This window comes from Daucus carota, chromosome 1 (assembly GCF_001625215.2).
Source record: "Daucus carota subsp. sativus chromosome 1, DH1 v3.0, whole genome shotgun sequence".
Classification (NCBI taxonomy): Eukaryota; Viridiplantae; Streptophyta; class Magnoliopsida; order Apiales; family Apiaceae; genus Daucus; species Daucus carota.
Window position 1 is genome coordinate 3,015,495 of NC_030381.2, and position 25,603 is coordinate 3,041,097.

General features: G+C 33.2%; 3 protein-coding genes across 8 annotated transcripts; all 3 read left to right on the forward strand.

The window, feature by feature from the left end:
* Nucleotides 1–2,690: 2,690 nt before the first annotated feature.
* On the forward strand, nucleotides 2,691–8,497 carry LOC108210023 (uncharacterized). Of its 2 annotated transcripts, none has more exons than XM_017381263.2 (5): nucleotides 2,691–2,951; nucleotides 5,009–5,131; nucleotides 5,887–5,937; nucleotides 6,702–6,753; nucleotides 8,030–8,497. In XM_017381263.2, the coding sequence occupies exons 2-5, from the start codon at nucleotides 5,012–5,014 to the stop codon at nucleotides 8,287–8,289; spliced, it is 483 nt and encodes a 160-aa protein (XP_017236752.1). In that variant the 5' UTR covers nucleotides 2,691–2,951; nucleotides 5,009–5,011; the 3' UTR covers nucleotides 8,290–8,497. The 2 variants fall into 2 exon arrangements, with proteins under 2 accessions (XP_017236752.1, XP_017236761.1); XM_017381272.2 differs by having other exon boundaries at nucleotides 2,713–2,886.
* A 481-nt stretch (nucleotides 8,498–8,978) lies between these two features.
* On the forward strand, nucleotides 8,979–15,633 carry LOC108212245 (beta-adaptin-like protein A). 5 transcript variants are annotated; one of them, XM_064090251.1, is made up of 13 exons: nucleotides 8,984–9,187; nucleotides 9,488–9,617; nucleotides 9,730–9,812; nucleotides 9,879–10,395; nucleotides 10,939–11,063; nucleotides 11,605–11,803; nucleotides 12,096–12,324; nucleotides 12,499–12,665; nucleotides 12,770–12,979; nucleotides 13,495–13,605; nucleotides 13,701–13,877; nucleotides 13,957–14,403; nucleotides 15,256–15,633. In XM_064090251.1, the coding sequence occupies exons 4-13, from the start codon at nucleotides 9,988–9,990 to the stop codon at nucleotides 15,544–15,546; spliced, it is 2,364 nt and encodes a 787-aa protein (XP_063946321.1). In that variant the 5' UTR covers nucleotides 8,984–9,187; nucleotides 9,488–9,617; nucleotides 9,730–9,812; nucleotides 9,879–9,987; the 3' UTR covers nucleotides 15,547–15,633. The 5 variants fall into 5 exon arrangements, with proteins under 5 accessions (XP_017239460.1, XP_063946321.1, XP_063946325.1 ...); XM_064090255.1 differs by having other exon boundaries at nucleotides 9,544–9,617; XM_017383978.2 differs by lacking the exon at nucleotides 9,730–9,812.
* A 782-nt stretch (nucleotides 15,634–16,415) lies between these two features.
* Nucleotides 16,416–25,017, forward strand: LOC108215232 (proline-rich receptor-like protein kinase PERK1). Its single transcript, XM_017387640.2, has 8 exons — nucleotides 16,416–16,649; nucleotides 21,177–21,659; nucleotides 22,287–22,373; nucleotides 22,841–22,911; nucleotides 23,113–23,231; nucleotides 23,582–23,729; nucleotides 23,960–24,121; nucleotides 24,191–25,017. Exons 2-8 carry the CDS (start codon nucleotides 21,251–21,253, stop codon nucleotides 24,311–24,313), a joined length of 1,119 nt encoding a protein of 372 aa, XP_017243129.1. The 5' UTR covers nucleotides 16,416–16,649; nucleotides 21,177–21,250; the 3' UTR covers nucleotides 24,314–25,017.
* The last annotated feature ends 586 nt before the right edge of the window (nucleotides 25,018–25,603 follow it).

Consider the following 25,603-nt stretch of genomic DNA (forward strand, 5'->3'; position numbering starts at 1 on the left):
CAGATCCAATTTAGCCAACGATTATAGCCAACGCCGTTGGAGATGCTCTTACTGGTAGGGTGAAAAGTTATTTAATGTCCTTTTTTTTTAAAGTTGTTTTGACTTTTTAGTTTTTACACCTAAATCCACGTGTTTTGATTTTTAACTCGTGCTTAGAATTAATATTTTTAAATTTTATTTTTTCTGTTTCTTTTTATTAGTCGCTTTGACTTTTTGCACGTATTTCGAGGTGTAAAAAACGTATTTCTATTCATTATAAATAAAAATATAGATGTTAAACTTTTATAATTCGGAAAATAAAATTTGAAAAAATATTGCGTAAAAATATGTTTTTTGTACACCTCAAATTACGTGCACAAAGTCAAAACGACTAATAAAAAAGAACGGAGGTAGTATATTTTTAAAATTAAAATATATGTCTCATAATTTAATTCAAAAAAAATATTAAAAATATATTTTTAAATAGATGGTCAAAGAACATGAGATGATATATAAAAAAAGAAGGGTCTGAGTGACTTATAAGAAGGATCGAAGGGACTATATCAAGTCAAACAAATCAAACTGCAACAACGATATTTCGGGAAAATATACATATCTTTGTTGGAAATTAGCAGTTAGTGTTGACAGATTGAATTAGATGTGTTTGACTTGCTTATTGAAATAAATATTTTGATTAGCGGATTAAACTAGTGGTTTCATGTAAAACTATTTGGTAAATCACTATTTCATTAGTTTTTTATAACACATGCCAGAACCTCCGACCTAAAAAACTCCTTAAACCAGCTTTTTGAAAATCAGTCATTAACCTCTGTTTCAATCCACTAACTATCAAACACTGTCATTAATGGATTAAAATGGTTAAATCTCTAAATCACTTTAAACTTTTGATTTTTTCCCAAACCGCTAACTTCCAAGCAAGTCCACAAAATAGTGAATCTTCTCTATTATTATCTCAAGTATCAATAAAAAATGCTGAAGAAAAAAAAATCAATAATAAACTTGAGAGAAAGAAAGGGAAAATAGTTAGATAAGAATTTTTTTTTGAGATGAAAGAGTATAAAGTATGTAGTTGGAGTCAAGCGTTCTAATTATTATAATGCTATTTTTTATTATATTTATATGATATTTGTCGAAATATTATTAAACTTCCGCAAGAAAACATTACTGAGGACAACTCGCAAAATTAAATGGTAGATAGAACTCAGCAAGTATTTTAATAATTTTATAAAATATAATTTTATAATTTATTTATAAAAGATCCTCCTACTAAAATTATTATATTTAAAACTTTATTTATAAAGTAATTTTTTTTAAAATAAATGATATAGTTATATTTCTTGAAAAATATAAAATACCTACCCATCGATGAAAAATAGAATTAAGAAGTAAATTAAGAATTATAAATGAATAAACTGTTTGAGAAAGAAATTAGCATTCCGGACTTCTTATAAGTGATTCTTACTTTACTTTATACATGGGTTAATAATCAAGTGAGTCATCAAAATCGACTCGATATATCAAGTTGGTCACCAAACTCAAAACGGTCTCAAATTCGTCACTTAAGTCAAATACATGTATCATTGGATGCGAGTTCAAGGAGTAAATATATTATTCATAGAGTTTTACACATTATTTTTGAATGTTAGCACAACTAAGTATAACGTTATGACTTATAATATTTATCATAATGTATTTAGAATTTATCAAGTTTATTCACTATTTATTTTTAATTAAAACAAAGAAATAACTAATCAATAAATAATATATAATATATAAACTTGATAAAATCTCAATATATTATCATAAATACTAGAAGTCATAACCTTGTACTTAGGTGTGTTAACATTCAAAAATAACGTGTAAAGCACAATGAATAATATTTTTATTTCTCAAACTCATATTTAAAGACTTCAGTGACCGATTTGAGACGGTTTTGAGTTTAGTGAACAACTTGATATATCGAGCTCACTTTGATGGCTCACTTGATTATTAACCCCTTTATACATAAATGGGCCAAGAATAGGAGAAAAATGTTCTGACGCTTTACTTTTTACACACACGGGTCAAGAATAGGAGAAAATTGGTCAAAAATCTCACAAATTCTGGAATTAACGCCTAGATTAGCAGAGTTGGAATAAATGGCCTCCCATACCCGGTTAGTAACACCGGATAATCTAACGTTTTCAATTTTGATAGAAAAAACGCTAGATCGTGTAGCGTTTTGGTGTTTTAATCCCGCAAACACTACATAAACTCGCGTTAACCTATATTCTTTTCGCCTATGCTAGATGATTTATCGTTGTTTTCACGATGAATACCCAAAACAATACACAATTTAGCGTTAATAAATGATATTTAAGACTATCACTCCCTCCGTCCCTATTTATCTGTCCACTTTGGAAGTAAAAATTTGTTCTTATTTATCTGTCCATTTATACTTTCAAAACTAATTTAATGATAGTCCATAATTTCAATTTTCAAGACTTGACTTATTTAAAACTTGGTTGAATTCATGTTTTCAAGACATAAAGTAGGGGTATTCCACCATTTTCAAGATATTAATTATAGGTATTTAATGAAAAGGTTTATACAATCAATTATCTCTTGGTATGTGTTTTTTTCTCCAAAATAGACAGATAAAAAAGGACGGAGGGAGTATTGTTATCTGATCATGATATTTAAGAGACATTAATCATGAATACAATAAATACGAGGCAACACCTATAAAAGCCATGAGCGTTTTCGCCGAACAGCCATCAATTTCCATTTATTAGCTTTTCACCCTAATCCTCGGCTCTGGCCCAAGGGCCTGCTATCAATTTGGTCCTACCATCGTCTCTCTGCTCTCCCTGCCCAGACTCTCGCTGCATCTATCACTAATCAACCGTGTGTACCTTCACTCCCTCTCCGCTCTTTAAGCATCTATTACAAACACGTTTTCGAGATATAAGGTAGTATTCTACAGCACTTGCAACAATGTATAAAGACACACACAAACACATACTTGTTTTTTGTTTTGCTAATCGAAGCAAGTTCGATTAATAAAAAGTAAATTGCTCTGTATAAATTTTACTGAATCAATCATAACAGCATTCGATGATTATTACTCTTGATTATATTATCGCTGTGATGTGCTGCATAATTTTTATCTAATTCTTTTAATCGAGAAAGGCTTGAAAGAGGCGCATAATCGTGAGAGATAGGATTAGAGAGAGTATACTCCTGTCTTATCTATCTGTTTGGTAATTATTTTTGCATAATTTGTATTCGGTTTATTGGGATTAATTGAGCTAATAAGTATATGTATACAGATTTAACGTATTGGCTTTTTATTATAGTTCTTTAGTTAGAGCCTGTTTGTTTCCCCTTCAAAACAGGGCTTAAAAATGTCTCTGACTTTAAGCTGAAAATTGTTATCCGTATAATAAGTCAGAAACTGACTTAAAGCCGGAAGTTAGTTTTAGGTACTTTTTTCGGTTAATTATACTTTTTATTTTGATAAAAGTTACCCGTAAGTCATAAGTTACCCATAAATAACTTTTATTTTTATTATTACATTTTTAATAACCCATAAGTCATTAATAAGTCAAAATTACCCAAAAAGACATTTTAAGCTCCTAAATTATCACATTAAGTTACGCTAAGTAATAATTCACAATTTTAAGCTCAGCCAAACGGGCTTAGTATGTATGTAGTTATTTTTTTATGTTGGTTATTTGTGGCATATTCCTCAAAGATCAGCTTATTATGAGTGCTCATTTATGTTTAAGTGCACAATTTAGATTATGTGGAAGTAATTGGTGGAAGCTGTTGCTATGTTATTCGCAAACACAACACTTGCACACACGTGCACATTGATTAATATTTTGCTACTGTTTTGCTGTCATAGCATCAGTGGCATACAACAGCTTCCTATATCGAGGAATGATCCAACCAGGTTTCTCTGTACTGAAAGTGTACAGAGAGAAGTATGATGGATCACACAGTCCTTTACTCCTATCTACATAACTGCGGATTTAAACTTTTTCTGCTTAGCATATAGATACTTCAGAACACCTTTTAGTATTTAGTTAAAATTTGATTCTGTATGTTCCACAGCTATAAGTATCTAGGTTTAAAGTTGCGAACTGGAAACCAAATGTATAGTACTTTCCTGGAACTGAAAGTATTGTTGCAATAGTTGTTAGTTATGGATGTTCTTCTGCAAGTTTATGGACTAAATTAATTCTTGTATTTGAACATCGGAATCCAATTATGTATATAGCCCAATTTGAATGTCATGCCTCTATATGTCTTGTAAAGATGTAATTGAAAATCACAGTTTATAGTTTTAATAGTCATTAGTCTAGAACTTGTGGAAGCTGTTGCTAAATTATTTACTAATCCTGCCAGGTTTCTCTGTATTGACAGTGTATAAGAAGTATGATGGATCAGTGTTACATTCTTATTGTTTTATAAATGTGAATCTGGACTTAGCTTCTATAATCTTCAGAACAGATTTAAGTTTGTATTTGATGATTTGCGCTCCATTGCTTCCCCATACATGTTACTAAAAGAGATTGAAGTTTGTCGTCTTGCATATATAATGTATTGTGAGTAAAGAAAAATTGAATTACGCCTCTATTTACCAATTTTGTTTTGGCTGGTGGCTATGGGGAATTTGTTTATGTATATTCATGTCTGCAATTGTATGTACATTCAAGTCTTGGGAGAAGTTTACTTGGGCCTTTTTCTATGATTTTCCATTTCTTTTACAGTTCATGCTTCACTTGAACACCGTCAATTGAGTATTTTTGCTAAGCTGAAATGCTTTTTCCCTTCATGACTTCTTTTTTCATTCGAATGTGGAAAATATTTGTGACTAGTTCATTTTTAAGGCCGCAAGTTATTCGCTTAAATATTTATAAGGAATAAATTAAGTTGCACAAGCCATTCAAGTTTTTTGAAACATTGTTTAGAGGATTTAGTAATATTTTACTTGAGTTTGATAACTGTTTTGTTTTTACAGGTAATGGCGACTATGTCCGTGCCCCATGATCCGGAGAAGGTTGAAGAAGAGTTTGTACTACTCGACCTGAATGCTGTTTCTGAACAAGTTGAAATCCAACCAAATGCACCATATGTCCTATCTGTAGGTTTTTCTAACAATCTGCATCATTTCTTCCTCTTGTTCTTTTCGTGATCCATTTTTATTAATGAGAATTATTATTCAATTCTGAACTATATACATTCCATGTTCCTTGGATATCTATTCATGATCAGGGGCGGAGGGACAGAGAACAGAGGGTTCTCTCGAGTACCCTGAGTTTTATATTTTTATTATAAATTATACATTTACACAAACAAAATAGTTGGTCCAAGTCAAGAGTGGTTATTACTTTGTATGTGTCCTGCCCAGATATCTGAAACAGTATTAACCATAAACTCACTGGCTATCCTGGAGTCTGTTAGCATATTTATATACTATTACTGCAGTTTATGGTCCTCTCCTCTACCCCCTGGTTTATGTCTATTATTAATTCATGTGTACATAGTCTCTGGAACAGCATAGCAACATGTAAACTATTAAAGATAGTTAATTGTATGTTAAAAATAAAATTCATTGCTTATTTAAGAGTACCCTCATATTTATTTCTGGCTCTGCCACTGTTCATGATTGTCAAAATCATCTATTTTCTTTACTGCTTCAATGTTTTTTAATGGAAACACAGCTTCTCCTTGAGTTTCTCTACTCTGTGGAGCTCCTTTTTGTGGGACTCCATGTTAGCATATTATGATCATCGCACCTTTTCCTTTGAGGTCTTGATGGTATTACTTTTGTATTCCTCACTAAATGCATATATTTTTCTTCTCAATATGATTGTCTGATTTACTATAAAACTGCAGGGTTTGGACACCTTGAACCCTACATTGATTATTAACAACAAATTGAAACTGGTGAGTTAAGGCCACAGAAGCAGTTAGGGAGCTCTTTGTACTTGAAATTTTCTTATCACTATTGTATATGTTTTCTAATACTGTATGCTTTGAATATCTTTTTTGACTTCTTATTTATGACAATCTTCACAGTTCACGCTTTCCCTTTCCTTTCTCTGATATATTGATTTTTTGCCTACATGAATTTGCTTAGATCAAGACTAGTCTGTTTACTTAAATGCTAACCTTTGCCATGTCTTATTATAAAATATTTATTGATTAACTTCAAATCAAGATTATCTGAATCTTATTAGCAAATTGAAAGAAACCTTTCTATTTTATCGCCAAGAATAACATCAGTGTTGTTTATCTTTGTTGACAGTTTGTTACGATACATGTTAAAGGAAATTGAAACCAGTAAAAATTTCCAGAAGAGATTAAAAAGAAAAGGTTAACTAGGAGCTGTAGCAATTATATCGGTGTCCAGTAGTTATATTGGCGTGTTATTAATTCTACATCGAATAGTTTATTCTGTGTATTAGTTTCTTTGGAATAATATGCTAAGAGAGTAAATGTCTTGTTGCAGTAAAAATGCAATGGTATCACATGTGTGAACTTATTTTTTTGATCCATGAATGAAGATTGTCTTTTAATTCATCAGTGATCAAGTATTATCATATCAACTTTGTTAAAAAGATTATGCACCGGTTCCTTATACTTCGCAAGTTTGTAGCCTATAATTGACTATCTTAGGCTGGTGATGGTACCGGTACTTGTTTTTACAGGTAGGAGAGTATGTAGAAACAATTGGGACATGCCTGGTCTTTAGCGAAAGTGGTAAGCGGATTTTCTTTCTGATTATGGTACATGTTTGCTCACATCAATGATACTAAGAAAACCTTTTTTTAGTGAGTAGTGAGAATAACAATTGTAAACTCCTAAATGCAGAAGCAGAACCATTGTTTTGCACATCTTCTACACAATTTGTAATATATATTGTTCGGCTGTTTTTTAAACAATTGTTTTCACTATTCTCGTGCTAAAATGTGTTACCTACCCATAGAGGCACAATTGTGAAAGAACTACGTAGTGTTCAAACAATCTATTTGGCGTTCTTTAGAAAAATCTATTCCCAAGTGGGAAAGAACTGAAGATATTTTTGACACCATTGCTTTGTTCATTTGGTTTACCATGCTCTTCTCAAATGTACAAGTTAATAGCATAAGAATTCTCTATCTTTATTGCTTTTTGTTTCTGTAGCAGAAAGGGCTAGATAAGTTTTGGCCTTTTTAGGGATAATAGTAAGGTGCCGTTTGAGCACCATGTGGTGTTTATGTTTGTTTTCAATGATTATAGTTTACTTATAATATGCATTTTCTTATATAGAATGACCCTATCACGTAATCAGTATATCAGTTAAGATGCTAAATGCTGAGTATTAAAATAGTTAAGATACTGAGACTTGTTTTTATTGATCTTATTTGAGCTACACTGTATAGTCTGTTTTGGCAGTAAACCCTTATGAAAACTTTTCTGCAATGTACTGACTACTGACATTAGAAAAAATTAATGTAAAATGCAGTTATATTCTTTCACTTGGCTAAATATGAACCTGGAATATTTTTATTACCAGCAAATTAGGATAGTTTAGGAATAAATATATTACTGAATTTATTATTCATGAAATGTTTTAAGCAAGATTTGAACTTGGATCAACTATATATTGTAACATTTCTCAAATCTGACCAAGGATATAACATACCAGTGAGTTGGACATAATATCATTGCAACTGAATTTTGAAATTCAGTGGGGGCTTAACCTTCAGTTGGCCTTGGATAGGTCACTCATAGGTATCGTCCTTCTCGTTATATAACTAATTGGGGTTTTTTTTTTGACTTGCCAAATTTAGACTGCGCCTCCGCCTCCTTTTCATTTAGTCATTGCAGATGAACCTACCTTCTGAAAAGCCATTCACATGCATTTCAATGATACATTTGAACCTTTTGTTGTAAAAAGCTCTGTCGATATAACATTATATTCAGATACCTCTCATCATAGTAAAAGCTAGTTAGCAGTGCTACATCACGTCTCACCATATGAATCTTCTTGCAGATGCCACTCCGGTGGTCCATGTGGAGACGGGACCTTCTGAAGCAAACCTTTTCTCAGGCGCATGCATAATCGACCCCAATCAAGCTTCAAGCAAGCAAGTCAAGCCAGTAGCTCAGCTACAAAAAATACTCAAGTTCAGGTTAGCCGAAGAAGTTGATTGCAGATACTTAACAGCAGATCGGAATGCTATTGCAAGAGAAATGAATGACCGTAGCACAAGAACAAAAATTCAATATGACCACATGCAGGGCACTTCGTAGTTTTTCCTATCAAAATTGGTTGTACATGAAGCAAATCAGTTCGGTTTATATGTTCGCTTTGATTTAAGCAAGGGTGGTATGTAAAAAGCTGATATCCACAAGGCTTGTGATGAAGGGCAATATAATAGGGTGTTTGGTTTAACTTAAAATGGTGTTTACTGTTTATCAGTTCGAAATTATTTATAAGTAAAAAGTAATTTTTAATTTATATATTTGAATATAAGAATTATTAATATAATAATAAATATTACTATAAATTATCTTTTATTGAAAAATCAAACTTTAAACATAAAAATAAGTCATTAAAAAAGCTAGCACTTTTATCTCATATTCGAATTTATAAATCAAAAACTAATTTATAATTTTTTTACACAAACAAAGTCTAACACTCCAACCCTGCATTTCAGCATTACCAATTTACCGTGCATGCGTGAGTCAAAATGAGTCAAAATCAACAAATCACTTCATATTCATTTCGAAAAACCAGACCAACCATCTTTATCATTCTTCCGTAGGTTTTTTTTTTTTTTTTTTGATTTAAAGTCATTTTCATTTAAATTTGACTAATAGGCTCTTTATTTACGTTAAACTCCAAAAAAATTTAGAAATTAATATATTGATTTTTTTTTCTTTTCATAGAAGACCTGGGACAAACCACCAAAAAATTAAGACAACAAAATCTGTTCTAACAGTGGATTAACCGAAACATAAAATAAACTGCGAAATCTTAGAGCGAAAAGACACCCATATCGATCGAAAATAATATACAGGATTTTCCCAGCACAATGGAGAGTAATTAAATTCGAAATTCGATTAGCAGCTTCATGAATCTGTAATATCGCCCGGAGACGATGGCTCCTCCATATCAGCGATCACCTTCTCCTTCTCAACCGTCTGGGTCTCTCTCTCTCTCTCTCTCTCTCTCTCTCTCAGTCTCTCTCTCTCTCCCCCCTCTCTCTCTCTCAGTCTCTCTCTCTCTCTCTCTCTCTCTCTCTCTCTCTCTCTCTCTCTCTCTCTCTCTCCCTCCCTCTCTCTCTCTCTCTCTCTCTCTCTCTCTCTCTCACACACACACACACACACACACACACACACTCTGCAATATTATGTGCTAGATCACACATTGCGTAGTTGCACACATATATGTTGTAATTGTAGCTCAGTTGTACCTGTTTAGTAATTAATTTACCACATTTCGCAGTTCACGCGATGGAGTCAATAACTGAATGTCTGCATGTGATTGATTTTTTGAATCAGCGTTGATTGTATTGATTTTGTTACGCGGAATGTGTATGATGTAGCTGGAGTGAGGTTGAAGAGCTTACAGAAATGTAAGGGTGTGTTTGGCTATCTTAGTTAAAATTTATGAGGTCAAGTTATAACTTAAAAGGTGGAATTAAGTTGAATTGATTTGTTTATCGAGTCGAATTATGAAAAATGTAGGAATGCGGTATTTAATTTGGTGGATTGAACTCGAGACCTACTTGATGCAAGTTTTGGGGTTAATTGTAATTTGTGTTATTCAGGTAACAAGTAACTTTTTTAAAGGTCAGTTAAATGGGCTTAAGTCTGATTGTTTTGTTTATTTATAGGAAAGGAGAAGTTTCTGACGTGAAATCGCAGCTGAGGCAGCTGGCAGGGAGCAGAGCTCCAGGAACTGATGATTCGAAGAGGGATCTTTTCAAGAAGGTTCTCTCTTACATGACAGTTGGGATTGATGTGTCCTCGGTATTTAGTGATATGGTGATGTGTTCAGCGACATCAGATATTGTCTTAAAGAAAATGTGTTATTTGTATGTTGGGAACTATGCAAAGTACAATCCGGATCTTGCACTTTTGACGATTAATTTTCTTCAAAGGGATTGTAAGGATGAAGATCCAATGATTCGTGGATTGGCATTGAGGAGTTTGTGTACACTTCGTGTGCCAAATTTAGTGGAGTACTTGGTGGGGCCATTGGGATCTGGATTAAAAGATAAGAGTGGTTATGTGAGGATGGTTGCATCTATCGGGGTTGTGAAGTTGTATCATATATCTGCTTCAACGTGTGTGGACGCTGATTTCCCTGCAATGCTTAAGCATTTAATGCTTCATGACCAAGATGCTCAGGTCAGATTATATTTATTTATTTAGCTTAATTCTTGTTAGAAGTTAATAATTGATTTTTTTAGAGTATGTGAGGTTTTATTACCAATCTTTAGCTTCCAATTTAATAGAGTTGCCTCACCGTGGAAGCTCTACTTTATTGATCTTTGTTGTGAAACTCCTAAAGTTAATATATGAGACGGAATGATCATATGCTTGAATTGACAAGAAAGAGAGACGACTGCGTGCCTTTGTTGTAAATGCAACAAAAAACAAATTTGAAACTGTCTTCAAATTAGCTCCAACGCCTTCAACTTTCTTACAATGTACTCGTAATGTGTGTATTATATCAATAAACCGAGATCATGTTGGAAGACCAATCTTCTATTACAAGGCTAGTTCTGAATCCTGAGACAGTGATGCTGTTAATTGCTTGCACCGGTTACAAATCAGTGTGAGCTGCATATTTAGTTTTTGAGAAACATCAATTGAATTATAATCAATATATCTGTCATTATACCCTTCTAAAAATTTGTAACCGTGATTAATAAGATTTATTCATTTTAGGTGGTTGCAAACTGTTTATTTTCACTACAAGAGATATGGACCTTGGAGGCAAATACTTCTGAGGAAGCATCGAGCGAAAGAGAAGCACTGCTTAGCAAGCCAGTTATATATTACTTTTTAAATAGGTTTGCTTTATATCTATTGTTAAATAATGATTTTTCATTAGCTATATTTTTCTCCTGGTTATCATATTTTCCCACCATGTATCAACTTAGATCAAGCTGATGTAACTATCTGTCTACATTGCACAATAAAATATTGCAAACAAGGGAGCCTATTGCATCTTGTCATCAGTAATTTTTCTCTTCTTGCATTTAATGGTTTCCCTAAATCTCATCAAAACAATAGTTTGCAGCTAATTTTTATTGCTCTAATCTTTTTAACTAGAAAACAAAAGCACTATATTAGTTGTGTGACGTTGTTCGTTAAAGTCAACAGTTACTTTCTATAAATATGTTGCTATGCTGCAGTCCACTGGTGAAGCATGTCTATTTTCCTTTTGCACCCAGAAATAGTAGATATATTTTTGGTTGCTGCAGAATTAGAAAGCACCGAGTAGGTTTGTGTAATTGATTTTTTGGTGTCTTTTGTCACTAATCTCTTTGAAAGCATTTGTATTTTTTAAACTCTTTTTTTGATTTAGATATTCTCTATGATCATGTCCAGGATCAAAGACTTCAATGAATGGGCACAGTGTATTATTCTTGAAATGGTGTCCAAGTATGTACCTCCAGACAGCAATGAAATTTTTGACATAATGAATCTTCTTGAAGATAGACTTCAACACGCAAACGGAGCTATTGTGTTAGCAACTATCAAGTTGTTTCTACAACTTACCTTGGATATGACTGATGTACATCAGCAGGTTAATAATAATATTTTCAATTCTTCGCTCAGTGCACTTTGGTTATGTTAATAACTAACCTTCACCATGATAAAAGTCTTTATTAGGCACACATTCGTTATGTTTTAGAGGGTTTTACCGCATAGGCTTCACCATCAGTAAATATATTTACTTTAAATCAACCTAAAACCCAAATAACATGACACCTATATGCAGAGTAACATCTGTAGTGTCTCTTGCAACTCTTGTTCTATTTGTGAGTGCAGTGATATGCACCCTTAATTTTAAATGAAGTGATATAGACTTGTATCAGGTTTATGAGCGCATCAAAGCTCCATTGCTTACTCAAGTCAGCTTAGGAAGTCCGGAGCAGTCCTTTGCAGTTTTGAGCCACTTGCATCTATTGGTCATGCGTGCACCAATGCTATTTTCTACAGCTTACAAACACTTTTACTGCCACTATAATGAGCCGTTCTATGTCAAGAAACTGAAGCTTGAGATGTTGACGGCTGTTGCAAATGAGAGCAATACTTATGAAATAGGTAAGAATCTTTCTTTTACTTTTCCTGTAGTTTGGCTATTGTGAAAACAATGTTTCATTGCTGTTAACCGATTTCTAGTCTCCTCTCTGATCTCACGCTTTCTGCACACAACTAGTTATATAGTCTTTTAAATTCATTTCAGAGACAAGATTTTTTTTTTGTTTGCAAGTTCAGTGACAGAATTATGTGAATATGCTGCCAATGTTGATATTCCTATGGCTAGGGAATCAATTCGGGCTGTTGGAAAAATAGCCCTCCAACAGTATGATGTTAACGCAATTGTTGACAGGCTGCTTCAGTTCTTAGAGATGGAAAAGGATCATGTGACAGCTGAAACTTTGGTAACTGCAATTTAGTTACTGGATAATATTCTTACAAGTCCTATGTACTGTTCTTAAACATTTGCTACAAGTAAATCTTCATAGTCTTGCATATCTTCCTATAGGTTCTTGTCAAAGATCTTCTTAGAAAATATCCACAATGGAGTCATGACTGCATTGCAGTGGTTGGAAATATCAGCAGCAAAAATATCCAGGAACCTAAAGCCAAGGCAGCTCTGATATGGATGTTAGGGGAGTATGCTCAAGACATGCAAGATGCCCCATATGTTTTGGAAAGTCTGGTTGAAAAGTGGGAGGATGAGTGCTCAGCGGAGGTAATTAACTTGCACTTATATTTAATTCCCTTAAATCTTTTTAGACTTGCTAGTGAGTCTTCTGGGCCTCCCTTCCCCATCTTTATCAAGTACATTTAGAAATATAATAATGACAATAAGTGCTGAATTTCTTTGACCGCTTCTAACTACATCTGTATTTATTGCTTTACGCAGTTATCTACCTACTAAATTTACATTTGCAACTTTTTGTCCTTGCACATACTATTACCTAAATTTAATTTCTATTTGCCTTTATGATTGGGAAAATGTATCATAGGTTGCTTTGTTTTATTGTTATTAAAACTATCTAGGTTGCTTTGAAGCCTTCAATTTTGAATTGTCTTTGTTTATAGTTGTGTTCTAAAAGCGCATCTTTTTTATCCCAGAACAATTAAAAGATCAGGCCCAACAACAGTTCAGTTTCTTGCATCAGAAATAGTAAACTTAGTATATTGATGTAATTTGTTGTCCTTTGTTAAAACCAACTTCTACTAATTTATTCTATTGGGACATAGGTCCGTCTGCATCTGCTCACATCAGTAATGAAATGTTTCTTCAGAAGACCTCCAGAGACTCAGCAGGTCCTTAGAGCTGTATTAGCAGCTGGTATCGCTGATTTCCATCAGGTATGTATATTTTCTTTGAGTTTGAATTGTTTCACGCATTGTTTATATGATACCAAGCTAGGACTACTTTGTGAGAGGTTGTTACTTGGTTGCAGGATGTTCATGATAGAGCTCTATTTTATTACAGGCTTCTGCAGCATAATGTATCTGTGGCAGAAGGAGTTGTTAATCCTCCAAAGCAAGCCGTTTCAGTTTTCGCTGACACTCAAAGTAGCGAGATAAAGGACAGGATATTTGATGAGTTTAATAGTCTCTCTGTTGTATACAAAAAGGTATTTAGATTCTCTTTATCTGTATCTCTCCTTTCATATTCATTTAAACTTAGTTTAGCTGACAGTTTATATTTTGCAGCCATCCTACATGTTTACTGATAAAGAATATCGAGGACCATTTGCATTTTCAGAAGAATTCGGGAATATGTCTATTGGAGTTGAAAGTGAAGAAACTGCAGCTTCATCTCAGAGGGTAGAGGCCAGTGACAAGGAATTACTTTTAAATACTTCAGAGAAGGAAGACAAGGTTCTCAGTAACAATGGTCCTGCATATAGTGCTCCTGCATATGATGGTTACTTAGATACGGCTGCTTCACAGGTTCAGTCAGATCTTGTATCTTTAGAACCCCCACTGCCATCCCATCCCCCAAAGACTAGCTCTGGCATTGATCTGCTCAGTCTAGGACTGTCAATTAAACCTACCCCTGCTCCTACTGCTCCTACACTGAAGCTTAATGCTAAACCTGTGCTTGATCCGAACACTTTTCAGCAAAAATGGCGACAACTTCAAGTATCTGTGTCACAGGTTTCTTACAAAATTTCTCATATAATACTTCTAATCTTTCAATCTCTATTATACTTTTAGTTGTTATATGTGTGCATTCAGCAAGTGCACTTGCTCACTCCTAATGCACGCATCTTTCCAGGATTCGTAGTCACTTTCTGGTTATGTTCTTACACAGTCTTGTGTCAGCTGGCGAATTGTGTGCCACATCTCATTTTACATATAAAATTGTCTATCCTCTATTCGATTTTAAAAAAAATAGAAAGTTGCTTCTGAGATGATTCATACATGTGCAAATATGAGGTCCATCATGCAACCATTTTGAAGCTATTATATGTTTAATTAGGAAAATAATACTAATTTAAATCTCCTGGACCACACTCAGATAGTAATGCGATTTGTTTCCTTGCCTTTGGAGTTGTCAAGTCTTCGCCAATTCTCGTTACTAAAAAATTCTCATTTACTTGTAATGCTCAAGTTACAGTGCATCTGAATGAAGGAACTGCACATGATAGACAGCTTCTGGTATTTTAAATGGTAGTTTCATTGTCGCAAATTGTGCTATTTTAATTATTCTAGGTTATAACATCATAGTTCATACTAACTAGGCATCACGTTTTTCACCTTTGTTGTTCTGCTTGTTTTACTGTAATTATTATCTTTCTTATCCACATTTTTCAAAATATATAGATAATAGTCTTGCTAATAATATGATCTTATGTTCCCCATTTTAGACCTAATTAATTTGGTATCCGCAGAATTTCCTTTCCTTGGTCGAACAAATGCAAAGTTCATAAATTTTCAAGTCTTTACTTTGTCATTTCATTCATTAGACCTGCTAAAGCTGATATATTTGTCCAACACTGCTTCCAGGAAATCTCCATAAGTCCACAAGGAGTAGCTGCGTTAGCAAATCTGCAATCCCTTCTACGTCACATGCAGGGCCATTCCATTCAGTGCATAGCTTCAGGTGGTCAATCCCCGAATTATAAGTTCTTCTTCTTTGCACAGAAGTCAGAAGAGTCATCATTATTCCTCGTAGAGTGCATAATCAACTCATTGACCTGTAAAGCACAGTTGAAGATAAAAGCAGATGATGAGAGCTCATCGCAGGCCTTTTCAACAGTGTTCCAATCAGCTTTGTCTAGCTACGGCACGTCTTAGACATTCAATTTAAGAAATTTGGAGTAATTGTAGAGTTGAGTGCTAGCGATCTTGATCATAGAATCTTATAAATTCGAGTTCCGGGTCTTTGTGTTAATAAAGGTTCCATTTTTGCATCTGTATCTTTCCTCCAGGTTTGAAGGCTCAGACCAAGTCCAACAGTGTCCTAGTTGGAGCCCTATATATATAATAAAATATAATGTCCTAGTGATTTAGGACACTATACACATACATCTATTCCAACAATATGCCTTATCTTCATGCCTTATATTAAAATATTAATATATTTGAATACAACTATATATAAGCCAAGTATGAAAAGGTGTGAAAAGAGAGAGAAAGTGAATATTTTATGGATTAAAATAGTTTAGGACAAGTGTGGTAGTGCCTTATAAATAATGCACATGTATTGTGTCCTAGTGTTTTAAGGCACCACTAGGACACTGTTAGATTATATTTTTATCTCAAATGCTTTAAATTTTAACTTAGGATACTGTTGGACTTGCTCTTTCAAAAAAAAAAAAAAAAAAAAAGTCTAAGCTCAGATTTGTTTTCAAGACCCAGTGTAATGAATGCTCCCAAGGCCTAACATAAAATATACTGCAAAGAATTTCAATTCTAATAAGATATTGGTAAAATTTTAAATATTTGTATAAGATATCAAACTTTCAGCAACATTTGATAAAAATACCAATATTTAAATAATAGTGTCATAAATTTCTCGAGTCAACCAGGCACCTTGAAATATACGCAATTACAAATATAATTAAAAAGATAAGATTGAAAAATAAATTTAAAAAGACAAACAAATCTTTATTAATTTTTTAACAAATCAAATATTTATTTTTGTACCAAACAAAACTAAAAAATAAAAAGGCGCGAGTTTCGTGTTAACTGATTCTAGGGTTTCCTCATGTCAACAGCTTCTAAAAATGGAAGTAAACTCAATCATCTTCTTCACCAATCCCAATGCTCACTATCTCAATTCAGCTGGACCAATACATACACACATATACATACACATGTGTATGTATATATCAGCACATACATATTGGCGCGATAAAGTCGCTACTCTTCTCAATATCTTCAAAACACCTCAAATGGTATGATTACACAACTCTCCACTCTTTTACATATATGATATGTGTGCGTGATTTTATATGTATAATTGTTTGATATGATAAAGTTCTGTAGCGATTGGTGCACGGAGGTTTTGAATATTGTTTCGAAACGTTCTTTCGGGACTTTTATCGAACATGTGGCCTGCATTGGGAATTTTTTTAGTTTTGTTTACACTGTGATAAGGATATTTCTGTGCGTGATTGGACTGATACTGTTTGCGAATTGTGGTTTGAGTTTGTTACGTCGTTGAATTAGGGGGAAATAGGGTTGGAGAAGTCATTGTTAACAATTTAGGGCATGAGATTCGATGGGAAAATAGTTTTAAGGATTAAAGATTCTCAAAAGTAAATGTTGGACTAAGAGCATCGCCAATAGAAGTTGCCGCTACTCATATGGCATGACACTCTTGGTTGCCAACCTATTGGAGTTATATGGTTACCAAGAAATTGCCTAGCAAAATTACCATAATTTTGGCAACTTCTCTATTTAGCTAGATACATACTATAGTCCAAAAGGTATATTTAAATTTATCCATATTCATACATTTCATTATATATTTTACTATTGGATTGTAGGGAACCCTTTTGGAAAACGGTTACCAAGATTGATATGGGTGTGAGAGAAAATAAACTAATAATATACTTTAATGATTTGTCAATGCTTGACAAATTTCTTGGCAACTCCTATTGGAGATGCTGTAATAAATCTTTGCATTTTTTTTTCAATGTAGTGGGCATTTTTCTTGGTTACTAGGTGAATTGCAGTAATTAGTTTTTTGTTGCATTTTGGTATTATGCAATCTTGGAGTCCACCCACACTTTGATTCATTTACATTGAATTTTTAGTGTCATTATATTTCTTCTACAATATATTTTGAAGTCTTTTCTCTAGGAAGAGGCCAAGAAAAGTGTCCAACACAGGAGACTAAAATGCCTATAAATAAAATTAAGTGTTTAAATTAATCCAATATTCATCAATGAAATGAAAAGATTACAATAGCTTATGTAGAGTTAACAAGTACATATACTACATAAACGAAAAAAATCTTTTTCTTATACTACAGCCTAGATACTTAAAGATATCTTATAGGGAATTCATGTGGTTGGTCAGTCTTCACAGGGTCCTATTTAGCTTCAAAAATAGAATTAATCAATAAAATGATAACATAGACTATTGTACTAAACATAATTAAAATTAAAGAAAATAACTACACATAGCACGGTCCAAAACATTTTCCCAATATTTGTTTAACATGCATAAAATTAAAATTATCAATAACATGAAAGAATATATAATAATATATTGAAATGTGGTATTAATGAAATTTTAAAAAAAGATTTGAAAGAACAAAAATAAATAAATATATTTGATTAATAAAATATAAAATATTGAAGATAATGTGCAATCATAACTAAAATACATAGTCAAATATAAATTATTTATCCCTGAGTGAGCCTGACATTAAGAATGTTTAATGATTAAGTAACATAGGGGGTGATTTTTGAGGATTTCCCCCCATAAAATCTAGGTGTATTCAATTCAAATTAGAATTAATATAATGGCATGTTTAGGAACTTGCATTTTATTTTAAATTTTGGATTTAACCAAATGGCATGTTTGAATACACACGAAAAAAAGTTGGATTTGGATTTCATTGGAGATCCATGACATTCAAATACTAGTATAAAGTTGAGTATTTGAATCACACCCCAAATCATTTCATTTGAAATCCAAAATTTGAAATGAAATACATGTTCCCAAACACAATCTAAGATTCTGAGGTATTCAATTTGGATATTAAATTATGCTTTAAAATTTGGTATTTAAATAAGTATTTTAATTAATGTTTAAAAATACAGTAGTATTCGATTAGGATTATATCAAATTCATTAAAATTTGATGGTATTCAAAGACTAGTTACTTTTTTTGAACTTTATAAGATGATGGATTGTGCGGATTTGTTAGTGTATTTTATATTTTTGTAAATCTCTTCACAATCTATGAGATTCTAAAGGATTGTGTTTAAAGCGTAAGAACTTTACATTAATTCTACGAGATTTTTCCGTTTTCCTCAACTCCGCTAGACTCGGCATAGAATCAAAATCCACTGCAATCTATTAAAATCCATGGATTATTATTATTCCGTTAAAATCTAAACTGAAAACATATATGTTAGCATTTAATTTAGATCGTAAAAAGTATTTTTAATCTAGTGATATTCAACATTAATCACAAAAACTTTTAAAATTTGGCGGTCAATTAAAAACTTATTGACTTTGAGGAATTACATATATAGGTGAATTTTGTTTTTTCATAGTGTCTTTTAGACTTCATAAAATCCCTCATAATTTCAAGAGATTATGATGGATTGAATTCAAACTTTGCACTAAGTTTACCAACTTTGCATCGATTTGGTATGAGATCCAAATAAGCTAGACTCTATTAAAAGTCCGTAATCTGTTTAAATCTGAATTGTAATCTTTTAAAATATGAATTTTATACAACCCCATTATTGCCAAAATGATTGTACCTGCTTTCAAACTCCCTTTTGAGAAGGCCAAACCAACGTGAGTTGAAATGGTAATCGGCTTTCTAGTGTTTTTTAATAAGAATCTAAAATAAGAGCTATACATAGAATTAGCATAATCCTGTAATTATTCGGTTTTATTCACCAACACTAGTTACAGACATGAAGTATATGAGTTTTATAAAGAAACGTTAACTGGAACAATAAAAATTCAAATGCCACAAGAATCTGCATTTAATATTTTCTTTCAGATGGCAAAAACAATGTGCGAGAACAGGCCATCTGTCTTGACAGTTCTATACCACTATTTCTTTCTTTTGGTGTGTGTTTGTCTCCATGCCATTCATGATGTGATGAGTGATGACAATGTAGAGAAGGACAATATAACTTTTGAGTTCTATAACGTAAAATAAGACGCACTAGAAATGTTTGTGATGCATTCAAATGCATAAGAACACACATTATAAATGTTACTTTCACAAACTTATAGCTGGACTCTTCACTTTATATGTATACACATGTTAGCTGCGGGCCCCATGATCGATTAGTGATATGTTTAACATCTTCATATCTTTTTAAGTTATTGTAGATTTTCATGGATACTATACTTTGGCTCGTATTCATTATTAGGCCCCACGCCAGTCAAAGTTTATAGATGTTATGATCTTAAGGTAAGAGAAATACACATAAATAGACATATTGGGACGACTCAAATTATACTAATACAACACTCCTTGTCTCTTTCAAGCATCGTCCTTAATTTGCAATGCCCCCTTCTTCATCCCTATCTGCACAAAGTGTCACCACCTCACTTTCTTCTACTTCTCAGTCTGCCCTCAAATCATTCTCACCCCCACTGCCACCCTCTCATATAAATATGCCGCCGTCCCAGGCTAATGGACTTTTGTCAGCTCCACAGCCTTTCCCACCTCAAGTGTTGAATGTACTTGCTTCACCACCTAGGCCAATCTCATTGTTCATGAATCCTAACGCTAAAGCTTTAAAATCCCTGTCGTTAAATAATTTAATGAGTCAAGCTGGTAAGAATGGCTCTAATGGTCTAATTGCCATCATTGGAATACCGGTAGCTGCTGTTCTCTTTGCCATTGTTATAGCTTTGATGATTTGTTACAGAAAAAGAAAAAATGATGTTCCTCTAGATTCTGATAGATTACCAATGCCGCAACCAAATGGTGAGATTTATATAAATTATATATTATTAAACATTATGGTAACCGTTGTGTGATCTGTTGGGGGAACTGCAAACAAAATATTTAAATGTCGAGTACATGTGTCAAAAATGAGATGTTGAGTGGGATAAGAGTAATATATAGTGTTGTAATTGATAATTTTTTCCATGATTAAGATTTGTGACAGACATCAACATTGTTTTTTATGTAATAGGAAGTATTCTTGATTAACTCAGATTTGTTGTTTAAAAGCATTGTACTGTGTTCTTGATGCATTTCAGGGGATGTACTATTCCTTGAAGCATACAAATTAAGACTGTAAAGTTAGTCCGGCATAAGAAGTGTCAATCAGATCTACAAATTCTTCACAACCTTCATATATCAAATTAGGCAATCATATATCCATGCTGTTACTTTTCCTTATTAGAAAACCTTTGTTTTATTTGACAAATTTATCTTTCAGTATATATGTCTACAAAATTTAGCAGTTATATTGTGTTTACATACACTCAAAAAGTTGATCTTGGTGGTTGAGGTGTTTCACTTTCTTATATGCACGATATAGTAACTATCATCAGTCAAGCAATATTTTTTGATCTATGATGCAAAATCAGTTCTTCCACAAAAGATAAAAATGTCTTAAATTGGTAGTTTGTCTTGTGTTCCCTTTTTTGGTTGTTCTTGTTCATTTACAAATTGATGCGTAGGTTTTTTATTTTTAAATCTAACATTTAATAACTAATTTACTGAAGGTTTTTTGTATTTATATCTCATTTTGGTACCTTTATCAGATGCTATACATGATGCGCCATCACCTCCACACTTGCCACAGATTTCATATATACCTGGTGTTCATGGTAATCCTATGCCTTGGAATGTTATCCCACCACAAATTCGATTGAGCAACAGTATAAATCCTTCACCTAGTACTGAGGTCCAGGACAATCCTTTATTACCTTTGTGTGGTGGAGATTTTACGATTCAGGAACTATCCTTAGCAACCAGAGGTTTCTCACAAGCAAATCTTCTCGGGAAAAGTGAATTTGGATCTGTTCACAAAGGTGTTCTTCCGAGTGGGAGAAGGATTGCAGTTAAGTGGCTTAAGATGGATAATAGGCAGGGCATGAAAGAAGTTTTTCAACAGGAGGCGGAGATCATTGGTCGAGTACATCACAGACATCTTGTTTCATTGGTTGGCTACTGCATCTCAAGGGCTGAAAGATTGCTTGTTTGTGAATTTGTTCCAAACAACAATTTGGAATTCCATTTACATGGTAAGTTTAATTATTTTGTCATTCACTCTTCTCACTGTAATTATACTAATAAGTAATAACAATATTATTCGATAAGAAGTAAAATGTAATTTTGATTGAAACTCTCTAATAGTGTCTCTGTTTTTTTTCCATATATGACCAACTATATTTTCATCAAGTAACCTGTATATATGCCAAATAAAACTGTATGGACCTTACTTCCATTAAAACCTGCTTGAAGCTTCTCCACCTCAGCAAATTTTTTAAAGTATACTATATATACGGAAAAAAGGGTTTCTGGTCGTTGATCCTTTTTTCCCCAATGTTTAGCCATCTGCGCATTGAATGGTGTATTGTCAAAGCAAGTTTCGTTAATAATCAAACCGTGTTATGAAAGAGTTTGTGCTTCGTAAATGGTATCTTTCTTTTCTAACGTTCATCTTGCGGATGGGAGCCATCTCAGTTTACTCTTTGATATTTATTTACTTTCCATAATTAACATATGTGACACCCTACATGAATTTACTTTCTTTTTTATTAATATCTCTTAATAATAATTCGATTTAATAAGATATTTATGTCTACACAGTCGACTATCTTTCATTTTAAGATGCCTATAACTATATTTCTCCCAAACAATATTTTCAGGTAAAGATCAGCCTGTTCTGAACTGGGCAACTAGAATGAAAATTGCTATTGGGTCTGCAAAGGGACTCGCATATCTTCATGAAGATTGTAAGTGCCATCATTCCTGCTTTTGTAGTTTGCTAGTGCCCAGTGAAGCAGCGCTCAGAAAGTTGATTAACATGCCAAGTTTTGTGTGTGTGTGTGTATTCCCTTGATTTAGATTGAGTTGGCAACTTGACATTGTAGTGTAAACCTACCTTAGGGGTACACAATCCTAAATTCTGAATATGATTTTACACGCATCAAATAATCCTTCTATATAATGATATGTATCATCTGTGCTCTTCCTGTTGTCCTCGTTATGTATATATTTGACATGGTACCTGAAGTATTAGCAAGTTCTTCTTGTGCACCAGGAGCTGTATAGCTATCTTGTCAATTATAAATATAGATATTTCTTTCTTCTTCTTTTTTCTTTTTTGGTATCAAAGGGATCTGGAATCTTTCAAGTGCTAGGCTTTTATGCATGTCTTATTAACTGAACCAAATTGTTATGGTTATAATTTATCTTGCAGGCCAACCTTCTATTTTTCATCTTAACATGAAGGCTTCAAATATTCTTCTAGACTCCGACTTTGAGGTGAAGGTAATAATCAAGTACAAATATAACTAATTTTATAAACTAGTAATTAGCTATCACTGAAGGAGTGGTACTTATCATGAACTTTTAGAATCTGATCTTGTTAGTACATCAGAATTTGTGTTCTAAACATGCTCGTTTCTTTCTTAAGGTCTTGTTTATATTCATGTTGACATTCTTATTGATAAAGTTGATTTCTACTTTCAGATTGCTGACTTTGGGCTTGCCAAATCCTTACATCGTACTAAAGATGATGACGATGATGACGACGAAGACGAAGATGACGATGATATGCCTAATATTAATGGTGACGTTGAAAATTTCGGGTGAGTGATTTCTTTACTCTCTTTATTGTGACTTTAGCGGTATACATTATATATTAAGTAATTATGTAATTTCACGCGTCACTGGATTAGGATTACATCTTTATTCTTGTCTAAAAATTTTGCTCTTTATTTGATCATTGAAATAACTTACTAATAATGGGTCAACAAAATTGCGGATCCCGTCATTTACTACATCCTTCTTTTTTACCTCTAGTTTTATTTGTTATTTTCTTTCCATTCCCACTTCTTATACATTCCACTGATCTGTTCAACCACATAGGAGATTTATATTACGAGGCATAGAGCTATATGTTGTATCAAACTTTCATTTTCATGTTCGCCGTATGCAGATACCTTGCTCCAGAGTATGCAAGGAGGAGGAGAGCATCCGATAAAGCAGATGCATTCTCTTATGGAGTTGTTCTTCTGGAGCTTATTACTGGACGCAACCCGCTCAATAAAATAGATTCTTCGACAAATGGTTTCTTAATTTCATGGGTAAATGCAGTTAATTCCTGCTGAATCATTTTTCTGCCAATAATATCATTGTGTCATTATTTGTGGCCAAAAGAAATGACCTTGGAAATAGCTTAAATCAGCATTTTCATGGACTGGTGTTTTTCTCCAATTTGGGGTGAACACTTGGCTAATCATAAATATCATTTTCTGTTAGATGCAGTTAGAAATGTCCTTTTTCAATACAAGTGATATGTTTGTTTCGAACTCAGGCAAGGCCTCTGCTTACTAAAGCTCTAGAGACTAAAGATTTCCAGGGTCTTGCTGACCCTCGACTACAGAAGGATTATAATAGTGAAGAGATGGCTTCTATGGTTGCATGTGCTGCTGCATGCATCCGTAACCCTGATTGGCGTAGACCGCAAATGAGTCAGGTATCCATTATATGCCTTCACTGAATTCTTTATGTACCTTGTGACAAGAAACTAATGTAAATGGCACAGATAATTCTCGTCTTGGAGGGAGATGTCCCTTGGTCAGATCTGCCCGCGGGAACACCGCCTCTGCATAGCTCGTCTTGTGGTGTTCATGCAAGTCGATCTCGGTTTTTTAACCGACGCCGCTGATTCTGGGAATATGCATTACCACTGACATCGAGTGTGGCACCAGCATGATGCTCAACCAGACAACATATTGTATGTAGTCTTTTTTCTGATCTTGCACTTCTCTACATAATTACATGAATGCTAGCTGGGAACCTCACAGAATGCAGTGACTTTTACCTAACAGTCCCATACGCCGTTATACAAGTATTAGTATTTACCTCTATGGTAACAGCAGCAAACAACTTTAAAGCTGGTGACAATGTAACACAGTTACTCAGTTTGTTATATGTACTCCAGATTATTATGAATATGCAAATCAAATCATTCTACCTCAAGGACGCCTAGAGGTGATTGCTACTTACCTTGTTTTATTACATCTTACGTGTTACTTGTATATTTTGAGGAATGTGATGTTATCTGTGCATACTATCTAACCCCTCTCGAGTAGCCCTACCGGAAAACCTACATCTGTAATCCTGTAGTTCCTTGCATACTGGTGGTCTGGCAGGTTAAGTAGACACATGTTCACATGCACTTATTTGATATATAGTACCACCTGTACCGAGTTTTTCGCGTCACATAGCAGGCATTGTTGTAATAGTAATCGACGCCTATAGTCATTTTAGCGTCAATTGGTTTGGACCGTTGCCTATTTGAACCTGTAACACCAGAAATGAATGCAGTAACAGTTGAACAAAATCCCATGAAATCCAGATTTACCAAAAATGCATCTTGAATATGTAGTAACAGTTAAGAAGTTTAGGATTTTAATAATATCTCGATATTTAATTAGGATTTTGGTAATATTTTAAACGTTTAGTAACGTCTAATGAAGATTTTTTAGAATTGGTCAATATTTATTAGTATTTAATCTGGATTTAAAATAAAAATGATTTAGAATTATAAGTTTCAACATATGAATAGATTTTAACTTGCAAGATGATAGGATAGATTTTTTAGATCCAGTCAAAAGTTTTAACATATGTAAATATAACTTATAAGAGCTTTTATTATAAGTATATTTAAAGGTGGTTATGTATGAGCTTATACACTCGTTAACGACCTGATATTTGGTTTAGAGAAAAACAGTTATCACGACATTTGTAGCGTTTGTTGATTTAACTCCAACAAAACGTTACAGGATGTTTTCAACCGTAATACAATGTTACATAAAACAGTGTTATATTCTTTTATTTTTAATAGAATTCTAATAGAACAATGGACGATGTACTTTTTTAATGAATATCATGAACGTTACACGATATAGTGTTAATAAATAGTATTTAGGTTCATTTTTCCAGACCGTGATAT

Excerpts from the sequence above, each read along its gene's own strand:
- LOC108210023 (XM_017381263.2), top strand. The coding sequence starts at position 5,012 with ATGGCGACTATGTCCGTGCCCCATGATCCGGAGAAGGTTGAAGAAGAG. Across the intron at positions 5,132-5,886 it reads ATGCACCATATGTCCTATCT|GGTTTGGACACCTTGAACCC; the intron begins GTAGGTTTTTCT and ends ATAAAACTGCAG. Across the intron at positions 5,938-6,701 it reads TTAACAACAAATTGAAACTG|GTAGGAGAGTATGTAGAAAC; the intron begins GTGAGTTAAGGC and ends TTGTTTTTACAG.
- LOC108215232 (XM_017387640.2), top strand. The coding sequence starts at position 21,251 with ATGCCTTGGAATGTTATCCCACCACAAATTCGATTGAGCAACAGTATA. Across the intron at positions 21,660-22,286 it reads TTTGGAATTCCATTTACATG|GTAAAGATCAGCCTGTTCTG; the intron begins GTAAGTTTAATT and ends CAATATTTTCAG. Across the intron at positions 22,912-23,112 it reads ACTCCGACTTTGAGGTGAAG|ATTGCTGACTTTGGGCTTGC; the intron begins GTAATAATCAAG and ends TTCTACTTTCAG.
- LOC108212245 (XM_017383971.2), top strand. The coding sequence starts at position 9,141 with ATGGCTCCTCCATATCAGCGATCACCTTCTCCTTCTCAACCGTCTGG. Across the intron at positions 9,188-9,878 it reads TCTCCTTCTCAACCGTCTGG|GAAAGGAGAAGTTTCTGACG; the intron begins GTCTCTCTCTCT and ends GTTTATTTATAG. Across the intron at positions 14,404-15,255 it reads TTCAAGTATCTGTGTCACAG|GAAATCTCCATAAGTCCACA; the intron begins GTTTCTTACAAA and ends CACTGCTTCCAG.